Raw genomic sequence first — 22,521 nt, 5'->3', positions numbered from 1 at the left:
ACACTATGCAAAGTATTTATATATGGAGGGGTAAAAACCATAGTAGTGTAAGTTAAATTTTTAAAAACACTTTATCGTGTGCAAAGATGCAATTTATATATTGTACAGATTGCATCCATGCACACGATAAAATATTTATAAAAATTTGACTTACACCACTATAGTTTTTACCCCTCCGTATATATATGTATTTTTATATATATAAGATAAGAAAATGATAATTTTCTTATCTTACCGACATGAAAACTTTAAAATTAAATTAAAAAAAAAAACGAGACCTCAGCGACGATTTTCCTTCTCAGAATGTTTTTTACACACGGAAATAAACAATTTTACAAAGTTTTAAGAAAATCGGAGGGGAAAGCGTTATACTAAACATTTACCAAAAATTGGACTATACTATAGTAACAGCACATTTTTGAAATAAAATTAAGTTAAAATGTCCTCTGTACCACTTTTTTCTCTAGGTAACAACAATCATCAAGATATCATATAAGCTAAATATTGAAAAAGTTACAAAGTTTTCCTTGAAAAAATATCTCAAAAAGTATTAACCAAATAAAAGAATTTTTCAAACAAAAAAAGTTGTTCAAATTAATTGTACAATAAAAAATAGGGATTTTTATTTTAAAAATTTGACTTAGGCCCTATTGGACTCAAACCTTTCAACTTTCAACTTTTATCTGAAACATTTTTTCAATAAACCAAGCCATTAATTTGACACTTAACGAAGATTAACACAATAACATTTAAACGACACCCAACGATGAAGGGAACATGGCGACACTGATTAAATCGACATAGAACATTAAAGGTTAACACCCTGTTAACACCAAACCAACATCCAACGATGAGGATCAACCTCCACCCTACACTAAACATTGAGGCTTAATCCCCAACCTACACTTATCATTGAGAATAAACTTTCAATATACACTCATCATTGAGGATTAAATCCACAACTTACCTAAACCTTAATGGTTAACACTCAATCTACACCTAAATTTAAGTGTGGCACTTAACTTTGATGACAAACACTAAACTTACGCTCAAATTTGAGAGTTAACGCTCAATTTAATATATTGTACAGATTGCATACATGCACACGAAAAAATATTTTTAAAAATTTAACTTACACTACTATGGTTTTTACCCCTCCATATATAAATACTTTGCATAGTGTGGTGATGTTCTCTTTTGCGGCATGTATTATTGGCGGAAGCAAATTGAGAACATTTAAATATGGGGTTTATTCTCTTTAGGTGTTACTTTCATTTGAGGGTTCATATTTATAAGGTTTATACCGTCATTTTTAAAGATTATCCATTAATTGAAGGTTATAACCACTACTTGAAGGTTAACCAGCATCCAAAGAAAAACCCTTAAAGTTGGGTGTGATTTCGGACCGCCAATTGAAGCAGGTTACCTGCAATTGGCGGTCCGAAATCACACCTATAACTTTAAGGGTTTTTCTTTGGTGTTTTTTTAACGGTTAACACCAAAAGTTTGAATGTATTTTTCAAGAAAGGTAAGCGAACACTATCAACGAATTGTTGTTTATTATCATATTATTAATTTTCAACATTTTCTTACAATATCTATCAATTCTCCTCTAAAAACACTTGTGATTGTTTCCGACGTTTAAATGTTTGCTATTAAAATCAAAGAGATAAAGGAGATAAAGACAGCGATAAATATTGAATGCTTACCACAGAGTTCGAGGGAGACAATTTGCTGTATCAGACCGGTACTTTTTTATCCGGCTTTGAAACGAGCTCTACATGCACATCCTTCACCCTCATGGAACTGTCGAATCATCCAGAGTATCAGGAGCTAGCCAGGAAGGACATTAATAGTGCGATCGAGAAACACGGCTGGATATACGAGGCGTTCCAGGAAATGAAATATCTCAACCAAACTATACTCAAAAGTCTGAGGCTGCATCCACCCGTGTCTACCCTCGACAGATACACTTGTCAGAATTACAAGGTCAATCTTGAAATCCAATTGTAATACTTTTAGAAAGATCTCTGACCTCATTACGGTATATTTAACTCGATCTAAAATATTTCAAAATTCTCGAACTTGAACAGAAGTACAAAAGAAATTAAAAATCACAAAGTTTTCTATAAGATTTGTTTAATAAAGAATAAAAGAAGATAACTTTTGAATAATATATGATAACTTGCACTCGTTTGGAATGATTGAATATTAATATATTTAATGGTAAATTATCTATTATTTATTAAAGCAGCTTTGTTTTTAACAAAATTTACGCTGTCTGCAAAATGTATTTTACATAGTTTTTATTTTATATATTTAAAAATATATATAAAACTCCAGATTCCTAATACAGATATCATCATCGAGAAAGGCACGCCAATATATATCTCCTTATATGGGCTTGGTGTAGATCCTAGATTCTGGGATGAACCGGAAGTATACAACCCCGACAGATTCGCCGAAGGCAACGCCATTCCCGATGCCTACATGACGTTCGGGATTGGTCGTAGGAATTGCGTAGGTAAGCGATAGTAAAAGCAATAGTAATATAAATAGATAGATAATGTTCTAGAAATATATATTGCTCCTAAGAATTAAAAAATTAAAAAAAGGACGTAAAAAAAGAAAAAAGTGACAGCAAAATAGATATCAAAAAAATATGCCATCAAGATCTTATCAACGTTAGATATCGAAATTAAATTCTACTTTCTGATGAGAGATTATGACTTGCCATTTCTGTTATTCATAAAGTTAACTTAAGATAAATAACTTTTTTATTTAAAAACAAAAGCATATTAAAAAGAAAAGACCTGAAAAGATAAGAAAAAAGTAATAACAAAATAAATATCAAGAAAAACAACTTACTAGATTCTTATCAAAATAGAAAAAAAGATATAGAAATAAAATTTTTCTTCCTGATCAGAGATCTTACGATAAATAACTTTGTATACGTAAAAACTCAATTATATAATTAATAAGCTATCCAATACATCGTTATCTAACAAATGAGAGGATTATCACGAGAAAAGTAATAAAAAAGTAGGGTATACACACATATACATATTCTCGATTATATAATTGCGTAATCGACCATTACTATGCAATCATCTTAAATTATCCTTCTAAAAAAGAAAGAGATTTTTTCTATCTGGGATTTTTTAAAGAAGATTTTTTAAAGAGAAGATTCGATTAACTTCCAATTTGATAAGACACTACTGTGGAACTTATTATTTCTTAATGATTGATCACTGTAATTTATATATTTATATATATATAAATCTCCTGATTGACTGACATCAACGCCCAGCCCAAACCCCTAAACCGAAACATGAAATTCGGGGGGTATATTCCTTCCGTGACGTAAGCACTCACTACGAAGAAATTTTTATAAATTCGATCTCTTAGGGGCGAAAAGGGGTAAAATGTGTTTTCACTGATTCCTCAATATCATCTCTTAGGCCCGATGAGATATCGACTTGGTTTTTTTATTTAAAGTAGTTACATATACTGCAGCGAAGCACATCGGGTATCAAGCTAGTCTCATATAAATTGTTTGCAGGAATGAAACTGGGTCAATTGCTCGCAAAAGTCGTTCTAGCTTTGTTGCTGAGAGATTACGAGATTTGGCAGACCAAAGAGCACACGAGCTTTCTAGACCCACGTTCGACCTTCACGGCTGCGGGAAATGGAATTAATCTGCACTTCAAGAAGATATCCCACACAGCATGATATATACTTCTTGTGAATCATTTTTGAAATATTTTAATAAAATATTTTAACAATATTTCGTAAATATCTCTAAAACATTTTAAAATATTCTAGAAAAATATTTTACAAAAATATTTTTTAAATGTTACGCAAATATTATAAAAAATATTTTTATTAGACTAGTATGAAATATTTCATGAAAGATTTAAAACAAAGATTAACACAATAACATTTAAACGACACCCAACGATAAAGGGAACATGGCGACACTGATTAAATCGACATAGAACATTAAAGGTTAACACCCTGTTAACACCAAACCAACATCCAACGATGAGGATCAACCTCCACCCTACACTAAACATTGAGGCTTAATCCCCAACCTACACTTATTATTGAGAATAAACTCTCAATATACACTCATCATTGAGGATTAAATCCACAACTTACCTAAACCTTAATGGTTAACACTCAATCTACACTTAAATTTAAGTGTGGCACTTAACTTTGATGACAAACACTAAACTTACGCTCAAATTTGAGCGTTAACTCTCAAATTTGAGCGTAAGTTTAGTGTTAACACTCAAATTTGGGTGTTAACCATCAAAGTTGAGTGTATACTTTTTCATAAGGGTTTGTATTTACGTAACGCACAATATTGTCTTGTGTGTCTCAAGTGTCTTGTAAAACAAAGTTTGTACACTGTTATGGACTTGAGACACAAAATACATCGTTACACTACATCATCGTTAGATAATATATCTATTTCGTTTGAAAAAAATTATTAATATTGTGAATACTACTAAAATCTTGCTCAGAATTATCCTGTTCCACGTTGTTTCTTACTGGAGTAGTTCTTACTCCAATGTCAGACATAACCTCACGGACATTATTTACGATATCATCTACTTTCACTATTACTTTTGTTAATTACAATTTTCATTATTGTCACATTGTTTGCTGCTATTAATTTTTTTAAATTTCCGATGCTTTTTTATTCTAATAATAAGTTTGCGACATATTTGCGAGAAACTGAAAAGCACGCGGATGTGAACCGTGAACGCCAAAAACGAAACGTAATTTTAATGGCATATATCCGATCATACGCGGGCCAATATAAGACACCAAACATCGGTTAATCATAGTTTGCCCTGATTCGGGCCAAGCATTGGGGATGTTGCAAAGACTGATGGTATTCCTATATCCGCTTTTCTTCATAATGTCAGATTTATATGCTCTTTGATTCTGGTTTTTAATTGTCTTTTTGATTGTCCAACATATGTGGCATCACAATCAATACAACTTATCTTGCAAACGATTCCACAGTGTGCCGATTTTTCTAATTTGTCTTTGCCCGTTGTGATAAAATTGTTCAATTTAAACGGAATCATAAATGCCGGGCGAAAATTGATATTTTTAGTTAACGTTGTAAAATAACCTGAGATGGATTTGATATATGGTATTGTAAAATTAGGAGTCTTATTTTCTACAGTGACATTGTTATGTGATTGTATGTTATAAGCAAAGAATTTGATCCTATTTCTGATAGTAGAAAAAATGAACCCAAGCGGATATCCCCATTGTTTAATAGGGTGTTAATAACATCTTCTAAATTTTTCTTATAAAACTGTGGGTGTGACAGAAAGATGATCTTATCCGTAAGCCCATATATTACGCCTCTTTTGTGACAAAGTTGATGGTTTGAATTAAAATTTAAATATCTACCAGAGAATGTAGGTTTGTGGAAATGGTCGAAAATGATCCTGTTATCCTTTATGACAATAGTGACATCCAAAAAATTAAGTCTGCCCTCCTGTCCGATCTCACAAGTAAATTGCAGTCGTTCATGTAAGAAGTTAAAAATCTCAAATGTATTATTGATTTCATTACAAGGAGCATCCATTGCAATATCATCTACATACCGACAATAGAAATGTGGAACATAATTGGGATTGCAATCTGCTCGAGGTCGCACAACCATATCCGCCGCTATTGGTGACAGAGGAGAGCCCATCGGATTGCCAACATTTGTTTGTAAAATTTGTTGTTGAAAGTAAAATATGTCGAATTAAGAATTAGTTGGATTGCAATTATAAATTCGTTAAATGGAATGTCTGTGTGCTTCGAAATCTCACTCCATCTTTTTGTGATACTTTCCACTACCAAGTCTGTCGGAACATTAGTGAAAAGTGAAACGACATCCAATGATATTAGCGTATAATTGGAGTCGCAGGGGCATACCATTTAATTTGTTCACTAAATGGTAGCTAATTTTTAATATGGCTGAGAGATTCCGAAACACCTTTAGACAAAATATCATGTAAACAACAAGCAAGCATATACAACGGGCTACTTATGGATGATAGAATTATTCTAAGAGGATTGCCCGGCTTATGTATTTTAGGTAATCCATAAGCTCTCGGTAGAATACCGTCCGTGCAATTGAGTCTTCTATACATGGAGTGATCTATATATCCCTTATTCTTCCATCTTGTTATTAGAGAGCGTAACTCATTTGAGAGTTTTTTTTTTACTGGGTCTTTGTCAAATTACTTCGTAGATGGAAGTATCAGAGAGCGATGACTCCATTTCCCTTAAGTATTCAACCTTGTCCAAAACAACTGTGACACTATATAACCTTTATCGGTTCTTGTAAAAAGGATGCTGGAATGTTCCTTAATAAACTTTTTAGTTAAATATAAAGAAGTACGTGTTTGTTCTCCGCCAATGATAATTAACAAAAGGTGCATATATTTGATCGACTACTAATTGGCAAAAAAATAAAGTTATGTAAGGCACCGGTTCATATCATGCTCGCTGAGTTAACGTTGTATCGTCAGAACGGCACAGCAATTACATGCTTATGCAAGATACGAACCGGTGCCTTTAGAAAACTTTCTCTGCGTAATTAAGTTTTTCTTTGTTCGTGTTTGTTTTTTATTTTTGACAAACTTACTTACCTTTTTGACGAATTAATTTGTTTAGCACTCTGTGATTTTTCTATCAAAATCTCACCAACAGTTGACTGAGAATTCGTTTGATAATGGCACATTTTCCTCATCAAGTATTTTTAATTGTTACTCACAATTTAAATTCCGTACATTTATTAACCCAATGTATTGACGCTGCGATTTTTATAATTGTTTATTGTTAGATAACTTGAGAAGGACCCGAAGCCTGGATCGAAACGTCGTATAAAGTTATGTAATTTTTTGGCCAATTAGCATTCGATCAAATATATGCACCTTTTGTTTTTGGTTAAAGTTATCCGTCCCAAAATCACTTTATCGTTATGACTGAATATGATAATAATAAATACGATAATGGAATGGAACGAGAATGGAAGGAACATTGGTACCTAATTTCTAATTTTATGTCAATAATGTCGTAGAATGCGTTATACAATAAAATAAAATTCAGAACGGTCGTTACGGTATAACTATCGTTTACGCGGCAACGGCGAATGGCGACTGACGACGACTACTCGACAAGAAGTGCGCGCGTCTCTGTGCTAGTTCTACAGTGTTGCCAAAATAACTAAGGTTAGGAGCGTACATATTCCCAACAAATAATTAAGTTGTAGTCGAAACAAAATCACGAATTTTCTTGGTCAATTAAAATTGCAAGAGTAATATATTCACAGTGTCAAAATGCAAAAAGTCACACTAACTGTAAACGGGATTCTGCTGGCCGTTTTTTATTTAAATCAGCGAATCGATGAAATCGCCTCGTTTCTCACCGGTCCTCTCGCGGTTCTCCATCGCCGTCCAGAAGATTTTTTTTACGAAAGCAGAGTTGAAAAGCATCCTTGTACCGATCACTTCCACCAGTTCGGGCATGAAGAACACTGTTACGAGGGCAACCATCCTCTTGAATCCATAAAAGAACTGCTGAACTGCAGAATTATTTCCGAGTTACATATGAATCATCAACATTTAAAATCTTCGATCTGTTTAAATGTAGATCAATGATTTTGCCTCGTAGATTTCAAAAGACAAAAACAAACCAAGCAATTTATAATTCAAAAAGTTGCAATTTATAGTAAATTGTTTTTTTTTCTATGATTTTATTAGCTTTACTATTTACTTGATTGGTTCACTTCTGCTAATTTTTAAATGCGTAAAGGTGCTGTCACATGGCAGTCAGAAATTCGGAAAACGGAATTTCGGAAAAGTAACGGAAAGGGGGTCAACCAATCAGAGTCAACTCGATCGGTGCAATTTTTCAAGGGCCGGGCTCCCCATGGAACGACTTTTACGAAAAACTGAATGGCATTCTAACCTTAACATATTTTTAAATTAAAGAAATATTTATATAATTTTAGAGTACAATAAAAAATACGTTAAAGCTTTATTTTTTAATAGACTCTACTACTACGGTAAGTATCTTTTTTCTTCTAAAACAATAAAAATAATTTTTTTAATTTTTACTTATTCCGGAAATATCAGTCCATAAGGAGCCCAGTCACAAAAATTGTTACTTTTCCGAGATTCCATTTTCCGAATTTCTGACTGCCATGTGACAGCACCCTAATACGTTAAGTCGAAAACAAGTACCTGCGACCGAAAACTCAGTCGGATAGTAGAAGGAATCTATCTTGGTGCCGAGCGCGATTGAAGCGATCAGGTCGGTCGTGTACTTATAGTTGAGATCTTGGGCGTCCAACATCATCACGCTGTCGTGATTCGCAGATTGATCTTTTATATATTTCATCATGGGCTCTGCGGTCTCCAGCATCAACGGCAACATCTGCTTTAACTTGCCCCTCGTCAGGGTAGGAGTGATCTTGGTTCGCAGATATTTCCAGGCCGGGTTCTTCAGACCAAACAGATTTTTCATGCCGATACTGTCCTTTTGATTGGAGCCGGCGAAGTGGCGATCGGAGAAATTGTCAAAGTCGCGAATCATGAAGTGCTTAATGACATCTGGATCGCGTAGCAGCAGGCACGGCTTGTGGAAGATGTAGAAACCGACAAAGGGCGCGTCCGGACGGGCCATCTTGTGCAGGTCACCGATGTGCCATCCCGGTGCAGAACGGAAGAGCACGGCATCCTTGAAGTTGCCGAAGATCAGGTTGGGAGTAAGGAACTCGACGCCGCGTCTCTTCCAGTAGTTCACATACCTAAAAAAAAAAGAAAGTGGTAGTATTATACCTCGAAAAAACCTAAGTAACAAGTGGTACATCTTTATATCTCGAAAAATCTCGAAAAAATCTAAGCAGTAGTATCTTTATTTCCAAAAAATTATAACCCAAGTGATACACGTCACAAAATTATGTTACCTTATCAAAAAGAAGAGTCGCGCTTCAAGTGATCTATTACAATTACAAAAAAGATATGATATCTTTTTAAGTTAGAGCGCCAATTACAGAGAGAACATGTATATTGCCTCAAAAAATAATTGTTGCACTACATTGAAAAATCTTTACATTGTGTCAATTAGAAAAGAATGTATAATAACAATTTTATAAGATTAAAACATTATATTTAAATTTAACAAGGGAATACAAGATATTTAAATACAAAGTTATTTACATGTGTATTTTTTAACGGCCACAAAGATTTACAGAAGTAACAGTACAAAATAAAAATATTTTATTAAAATACATAAATTTTTCTTGTAAAAAAACTTGGGCGCTGCTAGACCTTTTAAATAAATAAAAACAACAATAAATAAAAATAATTCAGAGAAGAATACAATGGGAGTAATATTAAATGATTATCAGCGTGGATGTGGGAGTGAGTGATATGGGTGTGCGTGACTACGCGGACGGCGGATAATGCGGCTTATAATTAAGTATAGAATAAGTTTATTTATTTATTTAAAATTTCGAGGTCTAGCAGCGCCAAGTTTTTTTACAAGAAAAATTTATGTATTTTAATAAAATATTTTTATTTTGTACTGTTACTTCTGTAATTCTTTGTGGCCATTAAAAAATACACATGTAAATAATTTTGTATTTAAATATCTTGTATTCCCTTGTTAAATTTAAATAAAATTTTTTAATCTTATAAAATTGTTATTATACATTCTTTTCTAATTGACACAATGTAAAGATTTTTCAATGTAGTGCAACAATTATTTTTTGAGGCAATATACATGTTCTCTCTGTAATTGGCGCTCTAACTTAAAGAGATATCATATCTTTTTTGTAATTGTAATAGATCACTTGAAGCGCGACTCTTCTTTTTGATAAGGTAACATAATTTTGTGACGTGTATCACTTGGGTTATAATTTTTCGGAAATAAAGATACTACTGCTTAGATTTTTTCGAGATTTTTCGAGATATAAAGATCTACCACTTGTTACTTAGGTTTTTTCGAGGTATAATACTACCACTTTCTTTTTTTTTTAGGTAACAACATATACACTACTATACGTGTACTTGGCGCCTTTTTTACCTTTTTTTAAAAAAGGTAATTTTGTGCGGATATCACGCCTTTTTGTAGTATATTACGCATTGTATAAACAGTATGTACAGGATAAAGCTATTTGGAGGTATAATACTACCACTTTGTTTTTTTCGAGGTAACAACATAACAGGGTAACAACATAATACATATACACTATTATGTGTGTACTTGGCGCTCATTTTACCTTTTTTTTAAAAAAGTAATTTTGTACGGATATCACGCCTTTTTGTAATGTTACGCAACTTAATCTTATAAACAATATATCTTATAATTTCATAAACCGTATATAATACAAGGTATGAAGCTAAAAGTGTTACGGACTATTATTTCTAAAGAAAACAACAATTTAATATTTTGCTCAGTTTTTTAAAAATAATAATCTGTAACCCTTTTAGTTGTACACCTTGTATATATTTTTCAATTTCAACATAAAACATAATCGCAATAAAGCATGATTAATGTTAATAAGTCGTTAACTGTAAAATTCTTTATTTATTTTTATTTGCGTGTCTTACTGAATGTTGTTCGCAACTGTATATGTACCGATATCTTCAGGTATCGATATTTTTGATAATTATTTTTACGTCAGACATAATTTTAATTCATCCAATTTTTATTATGTCTAAACATAATTTTTGTCCAATTTTTATTATGTCTAGACATAATTTTAATTCAGCGATTTTTATTATGTCATGACATAATTTTAATTCTGCCGCTAGGGAAATTTTAAGTCGATTTTTATGAATCAAGCTTGAATTCAATGTTTAGGTTTAGGTGTCCCAGGTTGCCGATGACGAGGTCCACATAGCGCGCTCTATAGTTTTCGGTGTCCAGGTGTATTAATACCTTGAATTTGATGGCCACGTGTTCCAAGTTGCCGATGACGAGGTCCACATAGTGCGCTTCGTAGTTTTCGGTGTCTACATGTATTAATACCTCGAATTTGATATCTACGTGTCCTACATTGGGTGCGTTCAGCCGATACTTTGCTAGCCTAGCAATCGTGAGCAGTCGCTCGTTTTCGCTCGTTTCCTCTTTTTTGACTTACTGGATTAAAAAGAGAAGAAACGAGCAAAAACGAGCAACTGCTCACGATTGCTAGGCTAGCGGAGTATCGGCTGAACGCACCCATTCAGATTTAAAGTTATTAATACACCTAGACACCAAAAACTATGAAGCGCATTATGTGGACTTCGTCATCAGCAACCTGGGACACCTAAACATCAATTTCAAGGTATTAATACACGTAGACACCGAAAACTACGGAGCGCAATATGTGGACCTTGTCATCGGCAACCTGGGACACCTAAACATTGAATTCAAAATATTAATACACGTAGACACCGAAAACTACGGAGCGCACTATGTGGATCTTGTCATCGGCAACCTGGGACACCTAGACATCAAATTCATCGTACAATTACACCTGGACACCGAAAACTATGAAGCGCACTATCTGGATCTCGTCATCGGCAACCTGGGACACGTGAACATCAAATTCGAGGTATTATTACACCTAGACACCGAAAACTACGGAGCGCAATATCTGGACCTCGTCATCGGCAACCTGGGACACGTGGACACCGAAAACTACGGAGCGCACTATGTGGACCTTGTCATCGGCAACCTGGGATACCTAGACATCGAATTCAACGTACGATTACACCTGGACACCGAAAACTATGAAGCGCATTATCTGGATCCCGTCATCGGCAACCTGGGACTCGTGGACATCGAATTCAAGATATTAATACACGTATACACCAAAAACTACGGAGCACACTATGTGGACCTCGTCATCGGCAACCTGGGACACGTAGACATCGAATTCAACGTATTATTACACCTGGACACCGAAATCTATGAAGCGCATTATCTGGATCCCGTCATCGGCAACGAGACACGTGGACATCGAATTCAAGATATTAATACACGTAGACACCAAAAACTACGGAGCGCACTGTGTGGACCTCGTCATCGGCAACCTGGGTCACGTAGACATCGCATTCAACGTATTATTACACCTGGACACCGAAAACTACGAAGCGCACTGTGTGGACCTCGTCATCGGCAACCTGGGACACGTAGACATCGAATTCAACGTATTATTACACCTGGACACCGAAATCTATGAAACGCATTATCTGGATCCCGTCATCGGCAACCTGAGACACGTGGACATCGAACTCAAGATATTAATACACGTAGACACCGAAAACTACGAAGCGCACTGTGTGGACCTCGTCATCGGCAACCTGGGACACGTAGACATCGAATTCAACGTATTATTACACCTGGACACCGAAAACTACGAAGCGCACTGTGTGGACCTCGTCATCGGCAACCTGGGACACGTAGACATCGAATTCAACGTATTATTACACCTGGACACCGAAATCTATGAAGCGCATTATCTGGATCCCGTCATCGGCAACCTGAGACACGTGGACATCGAATTCAAGATATTAATACACGTAGACACCAAAAACTACGGAGCGCACTGTGTGGACCTCGTCATCGGCAACCTGGGACTCGTGGACATCGAATTCAAGATATTAATACACGTAGACACCAAAAACTACGGAGCACACTATGTGGACCTCGTCATCGGCAACCTGGGACACGTAGACATCGAATTCAACGTATTATTACACCTGGACACCGAAATCTATGAAGCGCATTATCTGGATCCCGTCATCGGCAACCTGGGACTCGTGGACATCGAATTCAAGATATTAATACACGTAGACACCAAAAACTACGGAGCACACTATGTGGACCTCGTCATCGGCAACCTGGGACACGTGAACATTGAATTCAAGGTATTAATACACGTAGACACCAAAAACTACGGAGCGCACTATGTGGACCTTGTCATCGGCAACCTGGGATACCTAGACATCGAATTCAATGTACGATTACACCTGGACACCGAAAACTATGAAGCGCATTATCTGGATCCCGTCATCGGCAACCTGGGACTCGTGGACATCGAATTCAAGATATTAATACACGTAGACACCAAAAACTACGGAGCACACTATGTGGACCTCGTCATCGGCAACCTGGGACACGTAGACATCGAATTCAACGTATTATTACACCTGGACACCGAAATCTATGAAGCGCATTATCTGGATCCCGTCATCGGCAACCTGAGACACGTGGACATCGAATTCAAGATATTAATACACGTAGACACCAAAAACTACGGAGCGCACTGTGTGGACCTCGTCATCGGCAACCTGGGTCACGTAGACATCGCATTCAACGTATTATTACACCTGGACACCGAAAACTACGAAGCGCACTGTGTGGATCTCGTCATCGGCAACCTGGGACACGTAGACATCGAATTCAACGTATTATTACACCTGGACACCAAAATCTATGAAGCGCATTATCTGGATCCCGTCATCGGCAACCTGAGACACGTGGACATCGAATTCAAGATATTAATACACGTAGACACCAAAAACTACGGAGCGCACTGTGTGGACCTCGTCATCGGCAACCTGGGACACGTGGACATCGAATTCAATGTATTAATACACGTAGACACCGAAAACTACGGAGCGCACTATGTGGACCTTGTCATCGGCAACCTGGGACACCTAGACATCGCATTCAACGTACGATTACACCTGGACACCGAAAACTATGAAGCGCATTATCTGGATCCCGTCATCGGCAACCTGGGACACGTGGACATCGAATTCAAGATAATAATACACGTAGACACCAAAAACTACGGAGCGCACTATGTGGACCTCGTCATCGGCAACCTGGGACACGTGGACATCAAATTCAAGGTATTAATACACGTAGACACCGAAAACTACGGAGCGCACTATGTGGACCTCGTCATCGGCAACCTGGGACACCTAGACATCGAATTCATCGTACGATTACACCTGGACACCGAAAACTACGAAGCGCACTGTGTGGACCTCGTCATCGGCGACCTGGGACACGTGGACATCGAATTCAACGTATTATTACACCTGGACACCGAAAACTACGAAGCGCACTGTGTGGACCTCGTCATCGGCAACCTGGGACACGTGGACATCGAATTCAAGGTATTAATACACGTAGACACCGAAAACTACGGAGCGCACTATGTGGACCTCGTCATCGGCAACCTGGGACACCTAGACATCGAATTCAACGTACGATTACACCTGGACACCGAAAACTACGAAGCGCACTGTGTGGACCTCGTCATCGGCAACCTGGGACACGTGGACATCGAATTCAACGTATTATTACACCTGAACACCGAAAACTACGAAGCGCACTGTGTGGACCTCGTCATCGGCAACCTGGGACACGTGGACATCGAATTCAAGGTATTAATACACGTAGACACCGAAAACTACGGAGCGCACTATGTGGACCTCGTCATCGGCAACCTGGGACACCTAGACATCGAATTCAACGTACGATTACACCTGGACACCGAAAACTATGAAGCGCACTATCTGGATCTTGTCATCGGCAACCTGGGACACGTGAACATTGAATTCAAGGTATTAATACACGTAGACACCGAAAACTACGGAGCGCACTGTGTGGACCTCGTCATCGGCAACCTGGGTCACGTAGACATCGCATTCAACGTATTATTACACCTGGACACCGAAAACTACGAAGCGCACTGTGTGGATCTCGTCATCGGCAACCTGGGACACGTAGACATCGAATTCAACGTATTATTACACCTGGACACCAAAATCTATGAAGCGCATTATCTGGATCCCGTCATCGGCAACCTGAGACACGTGGACATCGAATTCAAGATATTAATACACGTAGACACCAAAAACTACGGAGCGCACTGTGTGGACCTCGTCATCGGCAACCTGGGACACGTGGACATCGAATTCAAGGTATTAATACACGTAGACACCGAAAACTACGGAGCGCACTATGTGGACCTTGTCATCGGCAACCTAGGACACCTAGACATCGCATTCAACGTACGATTACACCTGGACACCGAAAACTATGAAGCGCATTATCTGGATCCCGTCATCGGCAACCTGGGACACGTGGACATCGAATTCAAGATAATAATACACGTAGACACCAAAAACTACGGAGCGCACTATGTGGACCTCGTCATCGGCAACCTGGGACACGTGGACATCAAATTCAAGGTATTAATACACGTAGACACCGAAAACTACGGAGCGCACTATGTGGACCTCGTCATCGGCAACCTGGGACACCTAGACATCGAATTCAACGTACGATTACACCTGGACACCGAAAACTACGAAGCGCACTGTGTGGACCTCGTCATCGGCGACCTGGGACACGTGGACATCGAATTCAACGTATTATTACACCTGAACACCGAAAACTACGAAGCGCACTGTGTGGACCTCGTCATCGGCAACCTGGGACACGTGGACATCGAATTCAAGGTATTAATACACGTAGACACCGAAAACTACGGAGCGCACTATGTGGACCTCGTCATCGGCAACCTGGGACACCTAGACATCGAATTCAACGTACGATTACACCTGGACACCGAAAACTATGAAGCGCACTATCTGGATCTTGTCATCGGCAACCTGGGACACGTGAACATTGAATTCAAGGTATTAATACACGTAGACACCGAAAACTACGGAGCGCACTTTGTGGACCTTGTCATCGGCAACCTGGGACACCTAGACATCGCATTCAACGTACGATTACACCTGGACACCGAAAACTATGAAGCGCATTATCTGGACCTTGTCATCGGCAACCTGGGATACATAGACATCAAATTCAAGCTTGATTCATAAGAATCGACTTAAAAATTCCCTAGCGGCTCTTTCTGCCAAGCATTGAGAATCTACTTTTCCGTTGACTCAATATTTATTATATATATACCTAATTTTTACTTAAATAGAAATCTTCTTCCTGACCGATAAGTTTATCGACCTAATTTTGAAATACGCGCGCGATATCGAAACTGGCGATACCTGCGCCGCCAGCGTCGAAAAAGTGAAAGGGACGTTTCTCTGATAATCATAATAATATTGAATGAGAGCGTTAGGAGGAGTATCTTAAAAATAAATTTTCACATTTGGACTTTGCGTCGCAATATCTCCGCTCGTAAGGCACGTAGCGGAATATTATGAGAGAAACCCCCCCCTAATTGGACCCCAAGCTATCGATCAAGCCTACTTAGAACTTGATCCGTTCACTCGTTATCGAGATCTCAACATCTCGGGTACTCGCAACCCGTCGCGTCGCGTAAAAGAGTCACGGTCGGTCTCGCTCCGCGTGTACTTGGCGCGAGACACTACCGTGTCTCTTGATTATAACTGAATGATAGGCCAATATTATGCATATAAAATAAAGCAGTTCTTATTTTAATTTTGAACACAATTTTAATCAGCTTCAGTTTGAAGCTCAAAAAGTTATTAGTAATATTAAAAGTAGATATCTGCACGATAAAATCTAAGTAATAATTATTATTTAATCTAACTTTTAAATTTTATTATAAATAATTATAATTTAATCTAAATGAGAAATCTAATTTTAAATAACTATTAAATATTATCTAATCACTTTTTTACTCACCTAGCATATATCCAGAATAGCACTATCACTGTAACGATGAATATGAGAGTGATCAGCATGATGTATTGTCTTTTCTTTCACGTTTAAGTAACTGACTCAAGCGGACTTCTCCACCGGCTTTATAAACGATAAGCGATTGCTCGCCTACTTCATAGTCCTATTTGGATCATGCAATGCGTTGAAGAGGGACGAAAACAATTGTGAGAAAGCAGAGTAGCTGGAAAAGAAATTCATGAAGTTACACAGCAATCGCAGTCTTTTCCTTATCGCTTCCTATCCTGTTCAATAATCTCGATAATCATCGAAATGACATATATTTCGTACAATTACAGATAAAGAAAAAGTGAAATGACGAATAAATCTCTTATTAACAGATAGTTACTTTATCGTCAGTTTCGGTACGAGTCGTGCGATTCTTTGGGGATTTATATTTGTCTTCAAGGTTCTTTTTTCAAACGCACATTTTTATCCTTCAAATACTCTTTTCCTGGGTTATATAGTTCTGAGAGTGTTATGTGAGTGTTATCTGAGAGTGTTATATTTTCTATATTATACAAGAACTTTGAACTTTTACATCTTTTATTTTTTGTATACACACAATAATTTTGGTGTTTGGAATATCTCTTTTTCTATTGCTATTATAAAAGAATTAGAAAGTGAATAAAGTGAATAAAGCGAAGCAAGCAAGCGAATATCAAAAAAATGCGAGGCGACTCACCGTGTCGTTGCCCGGCGCCTCCTGGGTGTCGACGTCGTCCTCCCGTTGACGAGATCTCTGGCGTGCAAGGCGAAAGCATGCAACAGTCCGGTATAGCAAGCGGGCACGGACAGGCAGGTATAGCAAGCAGGCACAGATAGGCAGGATAGCAAGCAGTCACAGATAGGCAGGATATCAAGCGATTAGGCCTTCGTGGTCTGCGATGGGCGACCGAGCACTCCAAGTTTGCACATGCAAAACGGTAACGTGTGAGCTTCACGACGTTCGACTGACGAGTCCTCTCTTCCGTTCTCCGGCTCGCGCACCTGCGAAGTACGGCGCGAGCGAGTACCGAATTCTTCTCATAATTGGGGATGCCACCCGTGGGCGGGCAGCACGAGTCGGGTGAGTCGCGCGAATATCGACAAGTGTACTAATCGCGATCCACCGACGTTTCGCTAATAGGCGCGATAATTTAACCCGGTATAACTAATCAATACAAGAACCGTACAATTAACAATGTGAAACGACAACACGAAATCAATCCTATAATCAACTACTATTTACACTATGATACACGGCGGTGCGCCAAACACGATGATTAACGAAATTGACAATAGAGAAATCAGAGAGCCAGTCCATCATATAGTCGAGAGAATTTGAAGGTAAAGTAGTAGAAAATAACATCAATTGGTCAAGATATGGTAAAAAGCAATCGATAATATAATAATTTTATGGTCGAAGATAGTCATGTATACCCACACAGCACAAAGCTCTGATTGAGCTCCCAGGGAGTACATTTTGCTGAGCTCCCGGGGAACTTACCAAATTCGACAAAACAAGCTCCCAAGGAGTGCATTTTGCTCAGCTTTCGGTGGAGCTTACCAAATTCGACAAAACAAGCTCCCAGGGAGTGCATTTTGCTGAGCTGCCGAGGAACTTACCAAATTCGACAAAACAAGCTTCCAAGGAGTTGATTTTGCTGAGCTCCCGGGGAACTTACCAAATTCGACAAAACAATTAAGCTTCCAAGAAGTTCATTTGGCTGAGCTCCCGGGAAACTTACCAAATTCCACAAAACAAGCTCCCAGGGAGTGCATTTTGCTCAGCTTTTGGTGGAGCTTACCAAATTCGACAAAACAAGCTCCAAAGGAGTTCATTTTGTTGAGCTCCCGGGGAACTTACCAAATTCGACAAAACAAGCTCCCAAGGAGTGCATTTTGCTCAGCTTTCGGTGGAGCTCACCAAATTCGACAAAACAAGCTCCCAGGGAGTGCATTTTGCTGAGCTGCCGAGGAACTTACCAAATTCGACAAAACAAGCTTCCAAGGAGTTCATTTTGCTGAGCTCCCGGGGAACTTACCAAATTCGACAAAACAATTAAGCTTCCAAGAAGTTCATTTGGCTGAGCTCCCGGGAAACTTACCAAATTCCACAAAACAAGCTCCCAGGGAGTGCATTTTGCTCAGCTTTTGGTGGAGCTTACCAAATTCGACAAAACAAGCTCCAAAGGAGTTCATTTTGTTGAGCTCCCGGGGAACTTACCAAATTTGACAAAACAAGCTCCCAAGGAGTGCATTTTGCTCAGCTTTCGGTGGAGCTTACCAAATTCGACAAAACAAGCTCCCAGGGAGTGCATTTTGCTGAGCTGCCGAGGAACTTACCAAATTCGACAAAACAAGCTTCCAAGGAGTTCATTTTGCTGAGCTCCCGGGGAACTTACCAAATTCGACAAAACAATTAAGCTTCCAAGAAGTTCATTTGGCTGAGCTCCCGGGAAACTTACCAAATTCCACAAAACAAGCTCCCAGGGAGTGCATTTTGCTCAGCTTTTGGTGGAGCTTACCAAATTCGACAAAACAAGCTCCCAAGGAGTTCATTTTGTTGAGCTCCCGGGGAACTTACCAAATTCGACAAAACAAGCTCTCAAGGAGTTCATTTTTCTGAGCTCCCGGGAAACTTACCAAATTCGACAAAACAAGCTCCCAGAAAGTGCCAGCACCCCTGAGTCACATATATTGAAGCGTTGGGGAGGGATCGGCGTATTCGGACCGCCATTTAAGGGTGCCAAGGGATCGCCGCAAAAGCGAGGGGCCAGAGAACGCGAGGATCTGTCACGAATTCGCGAGTCCGTCCCTGATTGGCCCGCGTTACCGCGCCGAGAGGCCGCGCACCCCCGGAGTGGGGTTCGCCATCGATTCCGCTATCGAGCGAATTTACTCGAGCACTTCCTGGTCGTCCTCCGGCGTGACACGTCGACGTTTGATTAAACGCTTTCGATCGCGCCCGGCTATCGAGCCGCATCGTGGTGACGAAGTCGAGGCCTGTGACTACGGTATCCCACAGCGCTCGAGGGAGCAGACTTTTCGGTGAAGTTGCCGTACACTCTTCGCGTGTGTAAAGCCATGACACCGTTTTCCATAGGTCGCGTCCTCGCTCGACTGCCGAAACCGTAGTGTTAACTCGCCGACAAGGCGTATATTTCGCGTTAGTGATCGGCGTCGAGAGCGAGGGGTTCCAGGATAGTCTTGTTGGCTACGGGGATCGCGGATTAAAGTCGTAGGCTCCTGAAAATCGCGGTAGGATACCCCAGCTCAATCGTATGTAAAATGTGTGAAAAGTCATAATGGTTCGAATTGGTGGCAAAACTGCAACCAAACACGTGAACAACATTTTGAGTACTATATTTTTAAATGCGTTGGCGCGTGATTATTCATGGACAGGGCGGAAAAAAACATTTGCCTTTCAAGAGATAAAAATGACTAAAACTCTCATTGATATATAATTTATCCGTACTTATGTACATATTCTCTTTATATAATATTGTTGCGTGCGCGCTGCCCGGTATACTTCCCTGACTCCGAGCTGAAGCGTGCAACGGGCCGACTTTCGTCAAGATGCGAATCGCCCTTAGTAACGCCTGTTTAGAAATGTTGATTGCCCGATGTTCAATTAAATATTGATTTTCTACCAGATGTTGTTTATACCTGATGTTCAGATTTAGCTGGGATACCGTCACGTTCGGACGTGTCATCCCGAGCTCCCTGTATTATCGAGCCATTTATTAAAGAAGTTTCTTTCGGAAATAACGACGAGTCTTTCTTTATTTCTGTGAGAGTGACGGAGTGCGCGCCGCGAGTGCTTGTGAAAGAGTGAGAGACCCGGCGAGCGCAACATTTTGGGGGCTCGTCCGGGATTGAGGAAAGACGAGCCGCGCTAAACGGAATATGACCTCGACCGCTCCCACAAGGAAACGACTCCGGGCAGCGACTCCTCCACTGATCCCAGAGATGACGGCGGAGGTGATCACGCTTCAGGCGGTGATGCAGGAGATCCGCGAGATGCGCGCGGAGCGCACGCAGAGAGAAGCCGAATTCGCGGCGATGGTGAAGCAGCGTGACGACGAGCTACGCCGAATCCAGGAGAGGATCTCACAGCTAAGTCCCTCCAATAATTTTGCTTCGGGCGAAAACGCGAGTAGCGCGACGCGAGTGACGGGCGCGAGTATAGACGCGTCCGGGGACCAAATCTTTCGCGGCATTAAATTGAAGCCCGATACTTACGACGGGACCGCGCCGTTACGCTAGTTTCTTTCGCAATTCTCGCTCATCGCCGTCGCAAATAAGTGGAATGAGACGGAAAAGGCCATCGTATTGGCATCGTGTTTACGTGGGAAAGCGCGTTCATTGCTTGATTCTTTTGCCGACGGGATTGAATCCCTCTCTTACGCGGAGTTAAAGGCAAAATTGGAGCTGCGTTTCGGGGAAAGCGAACTTACACAAAACTATTATCTCCAATTTACTAATCGAAGACAGCGTCCGGGCGAAGATTTCGCAACGCTGGGTGCAGATCTGGAGAGATTGTCGCAAAAAGCGTACCCCGAATGTTCGCATGAAGTTCGCGATAAAATCGCGAGCTCACAATTCGTCGCCGCGTTGTCCGACGGTTTCGTGAAGCGTACCCTTCAAGTCGAGGGAGTAACGTCGCTTCGAATAGTGATCGAGCGTTCGAAGACGCTCAGATTTATCAATCAGTCTGAGTCTGAGCCCGTACTCTAATCGTTTATTGTATGTTCTTTGTTCAATTTTTCTGCGTTTAAAAATGTTGTGTTACAGATTCCAACATCGATTTGAAGGCATGGCGACAGGGGAACTGAAGAAGTTGCTCCTGAGAAATTTTTCTGACTGTCTCTCTCACGGTTTTTGACCGTGGTTTTCCCGTGAGACTGAGGGCGAATGCCGAGACAGGGGACAGAGTGCTCTTAGAGCGATGGGTCCACGGAAGCTATCCCCCTCTGATCCCGAAGAAAGAAGACCCAAGCACGCAAGACTCAAGAGGGAAGAGGAACACCGGCGGCGAAGCCCGGGGTTGAGCAGGATCTTCGCGTGGAGCCTGGCCAGCTTTATAAGAAGAGGCCTTGAGAAAACCCGGAGACGAGGAATGGACGGAGCCCGGTAACCTGAGGCAGCAGCCCAGGGTAGGGCAGGAAACCGTCCAAGGAGCAGTCTCCAAGGAATTTTAGCAAGCTGCCTCTCTGATTGTCGGGACGACAATCTGAAGAAGGGGGGCAGTGTTGCGTGCGCGCTGCCCGGTATACTTCCCTGACTCCGAGCTGAAGCGTGCAACGGGCCGACTTTCGTCAAGATGCGAATCGCCCTTAGTAACGCCTGTTTAGAAATGTTGATTGCCCGATGTTCAATTAAATATTGATTTTCTACCAGATGTTGTTTATACCTGATGTTCAGATTTAGCTGGGATACCGTCACGTTCGGACGTGTCATCCCGAGTTCCCTGTATTATCGAGCCATTTATTAAAGAAGTTCCTTTCGGAAATAACGAAGAGTCTTTCTTTATTTCTGTGAGAGTGACGGAGTGCGCGCCGCGAGTGCTTGTGAAAGAGTGAGAGACCCGGCGAGCGCAACAATATAATTAATTAATGAGAGAGAGAGATATATATTATAATTTTATACAGAGACGATTTTAAAAGAACACCCCGAACACCCCAACACAAACCAAAGTAAGATAAAAATAAAGTTATGGTATGGTTTTACCATGCCGGTGATAGATAGAAAAAAAGCATGCCATCCGTGTGGGATCCCCTCCTGTAACGT

At 39.8% G+C, this 22,521-nt stretch overlaps 2 protein-coding genes across 3 annotated transcripts in view; one reads left to right on the top strand and one right to left on the bottom strand.

Annotated features, from left to right (window-relative positions):
* Positions 1-22,521, bottom strand: part of LOC143906753 (cytochrome P450 6k1-like) — a 40,035-nt gene that overhangs the window by 14,052 nt on the left and 3,462 nt on the right. The window contains exons 3-7 of one of the 2 annotated variants that reach the window (XM_077423012.1): positions 17,432-17,736; positions 16,714-16,930; positions 8,268-8,833; positions 7,451-7,606; positions 5,437-5,700 (exon numbers count right to left, since the gene is read on the bottom strand). In XM_077423012.1, coding sequence (XP_077279138.1) covers positions 5,437-5,700; positions 7,451-7,606; positions 8,268-8,833; positions 16,714-16,772 — 1,045 coding nt within the window. In that variant the 5' untranslated portion in view covers positions 16,773-16,930; positions 17,432-17,736. The remainder of the gene's footprint in view (positions 1-5,436; positions 5,701-7,450; positions 7,607-8,267; positions 8,834-16,713; positions 16,931-17,431; positions 17,737-22,521) is intronic. The other variant, XM_077423013.1, reaches the window with a different exon arrangement.
* Positions 1,019-3,844, top strand: LOC143906756 (cytochrome P450 6k1-like). The gene is made up of 3 exons (XM_077423014.1): positions 1,019-1,989; positions 2,344-2,524; positions 3,563-3,844. The coding sequence occupies exons 1-3, from the start codon at positions 1,702-1,704 to the stop codon at positions 3,730-3,732; spliced, it is 639 nt and encodes a 212-aa protein (XP_077279140.1). The 5' UTR covers positions 1,019-1,701; the 3' UTR covers positions 3,733-3,844.

The sequence above is a fragment of the Temnothorax americanus genome, unplaced genomic scaffold (assembly GCF_048541705.1).
Source record: "Temnothorax americanus isolate GAGA-0224 unplaced genomic scaffold, ASM4854170v1 Scaffold75, whole genome shotgun sequence".
Lineage (NCBI taxonomy): Eukaryota > Metazoa > Arthropoda > Insecta > Hymenoptera > Formicidae > Temnothorax > Temnothorax americanus.
The sequence above is the reverse complement of the archived record's forward strand: the minus strand, read 5'-3'. Positions and strand labels throughout refer to the sequence as shown.

Coding starts and splice junctions, on each gene's coding strand:
- LOC143906756 (XM_077423014.1), top strand. CDS start 1,702: ATGCTTACCACAGAGTTCGAGGGAGACAATTTGCTGTATCAGACCGGT. Junction 1,990..2,343: donor ACACTTGTCAGAATTACAAG/GTCAATCTTGAA, acceptor ATAAAACTCCAG/ATTCCTAATACAGATATCAT. Junction 2,525..3,562: donor TGGTCGTAGGAATTGCGTAG/GTAAGCGATAGT, acceptor AATTGTTTGCAG/GAATGAAACTGGGTCAATTG.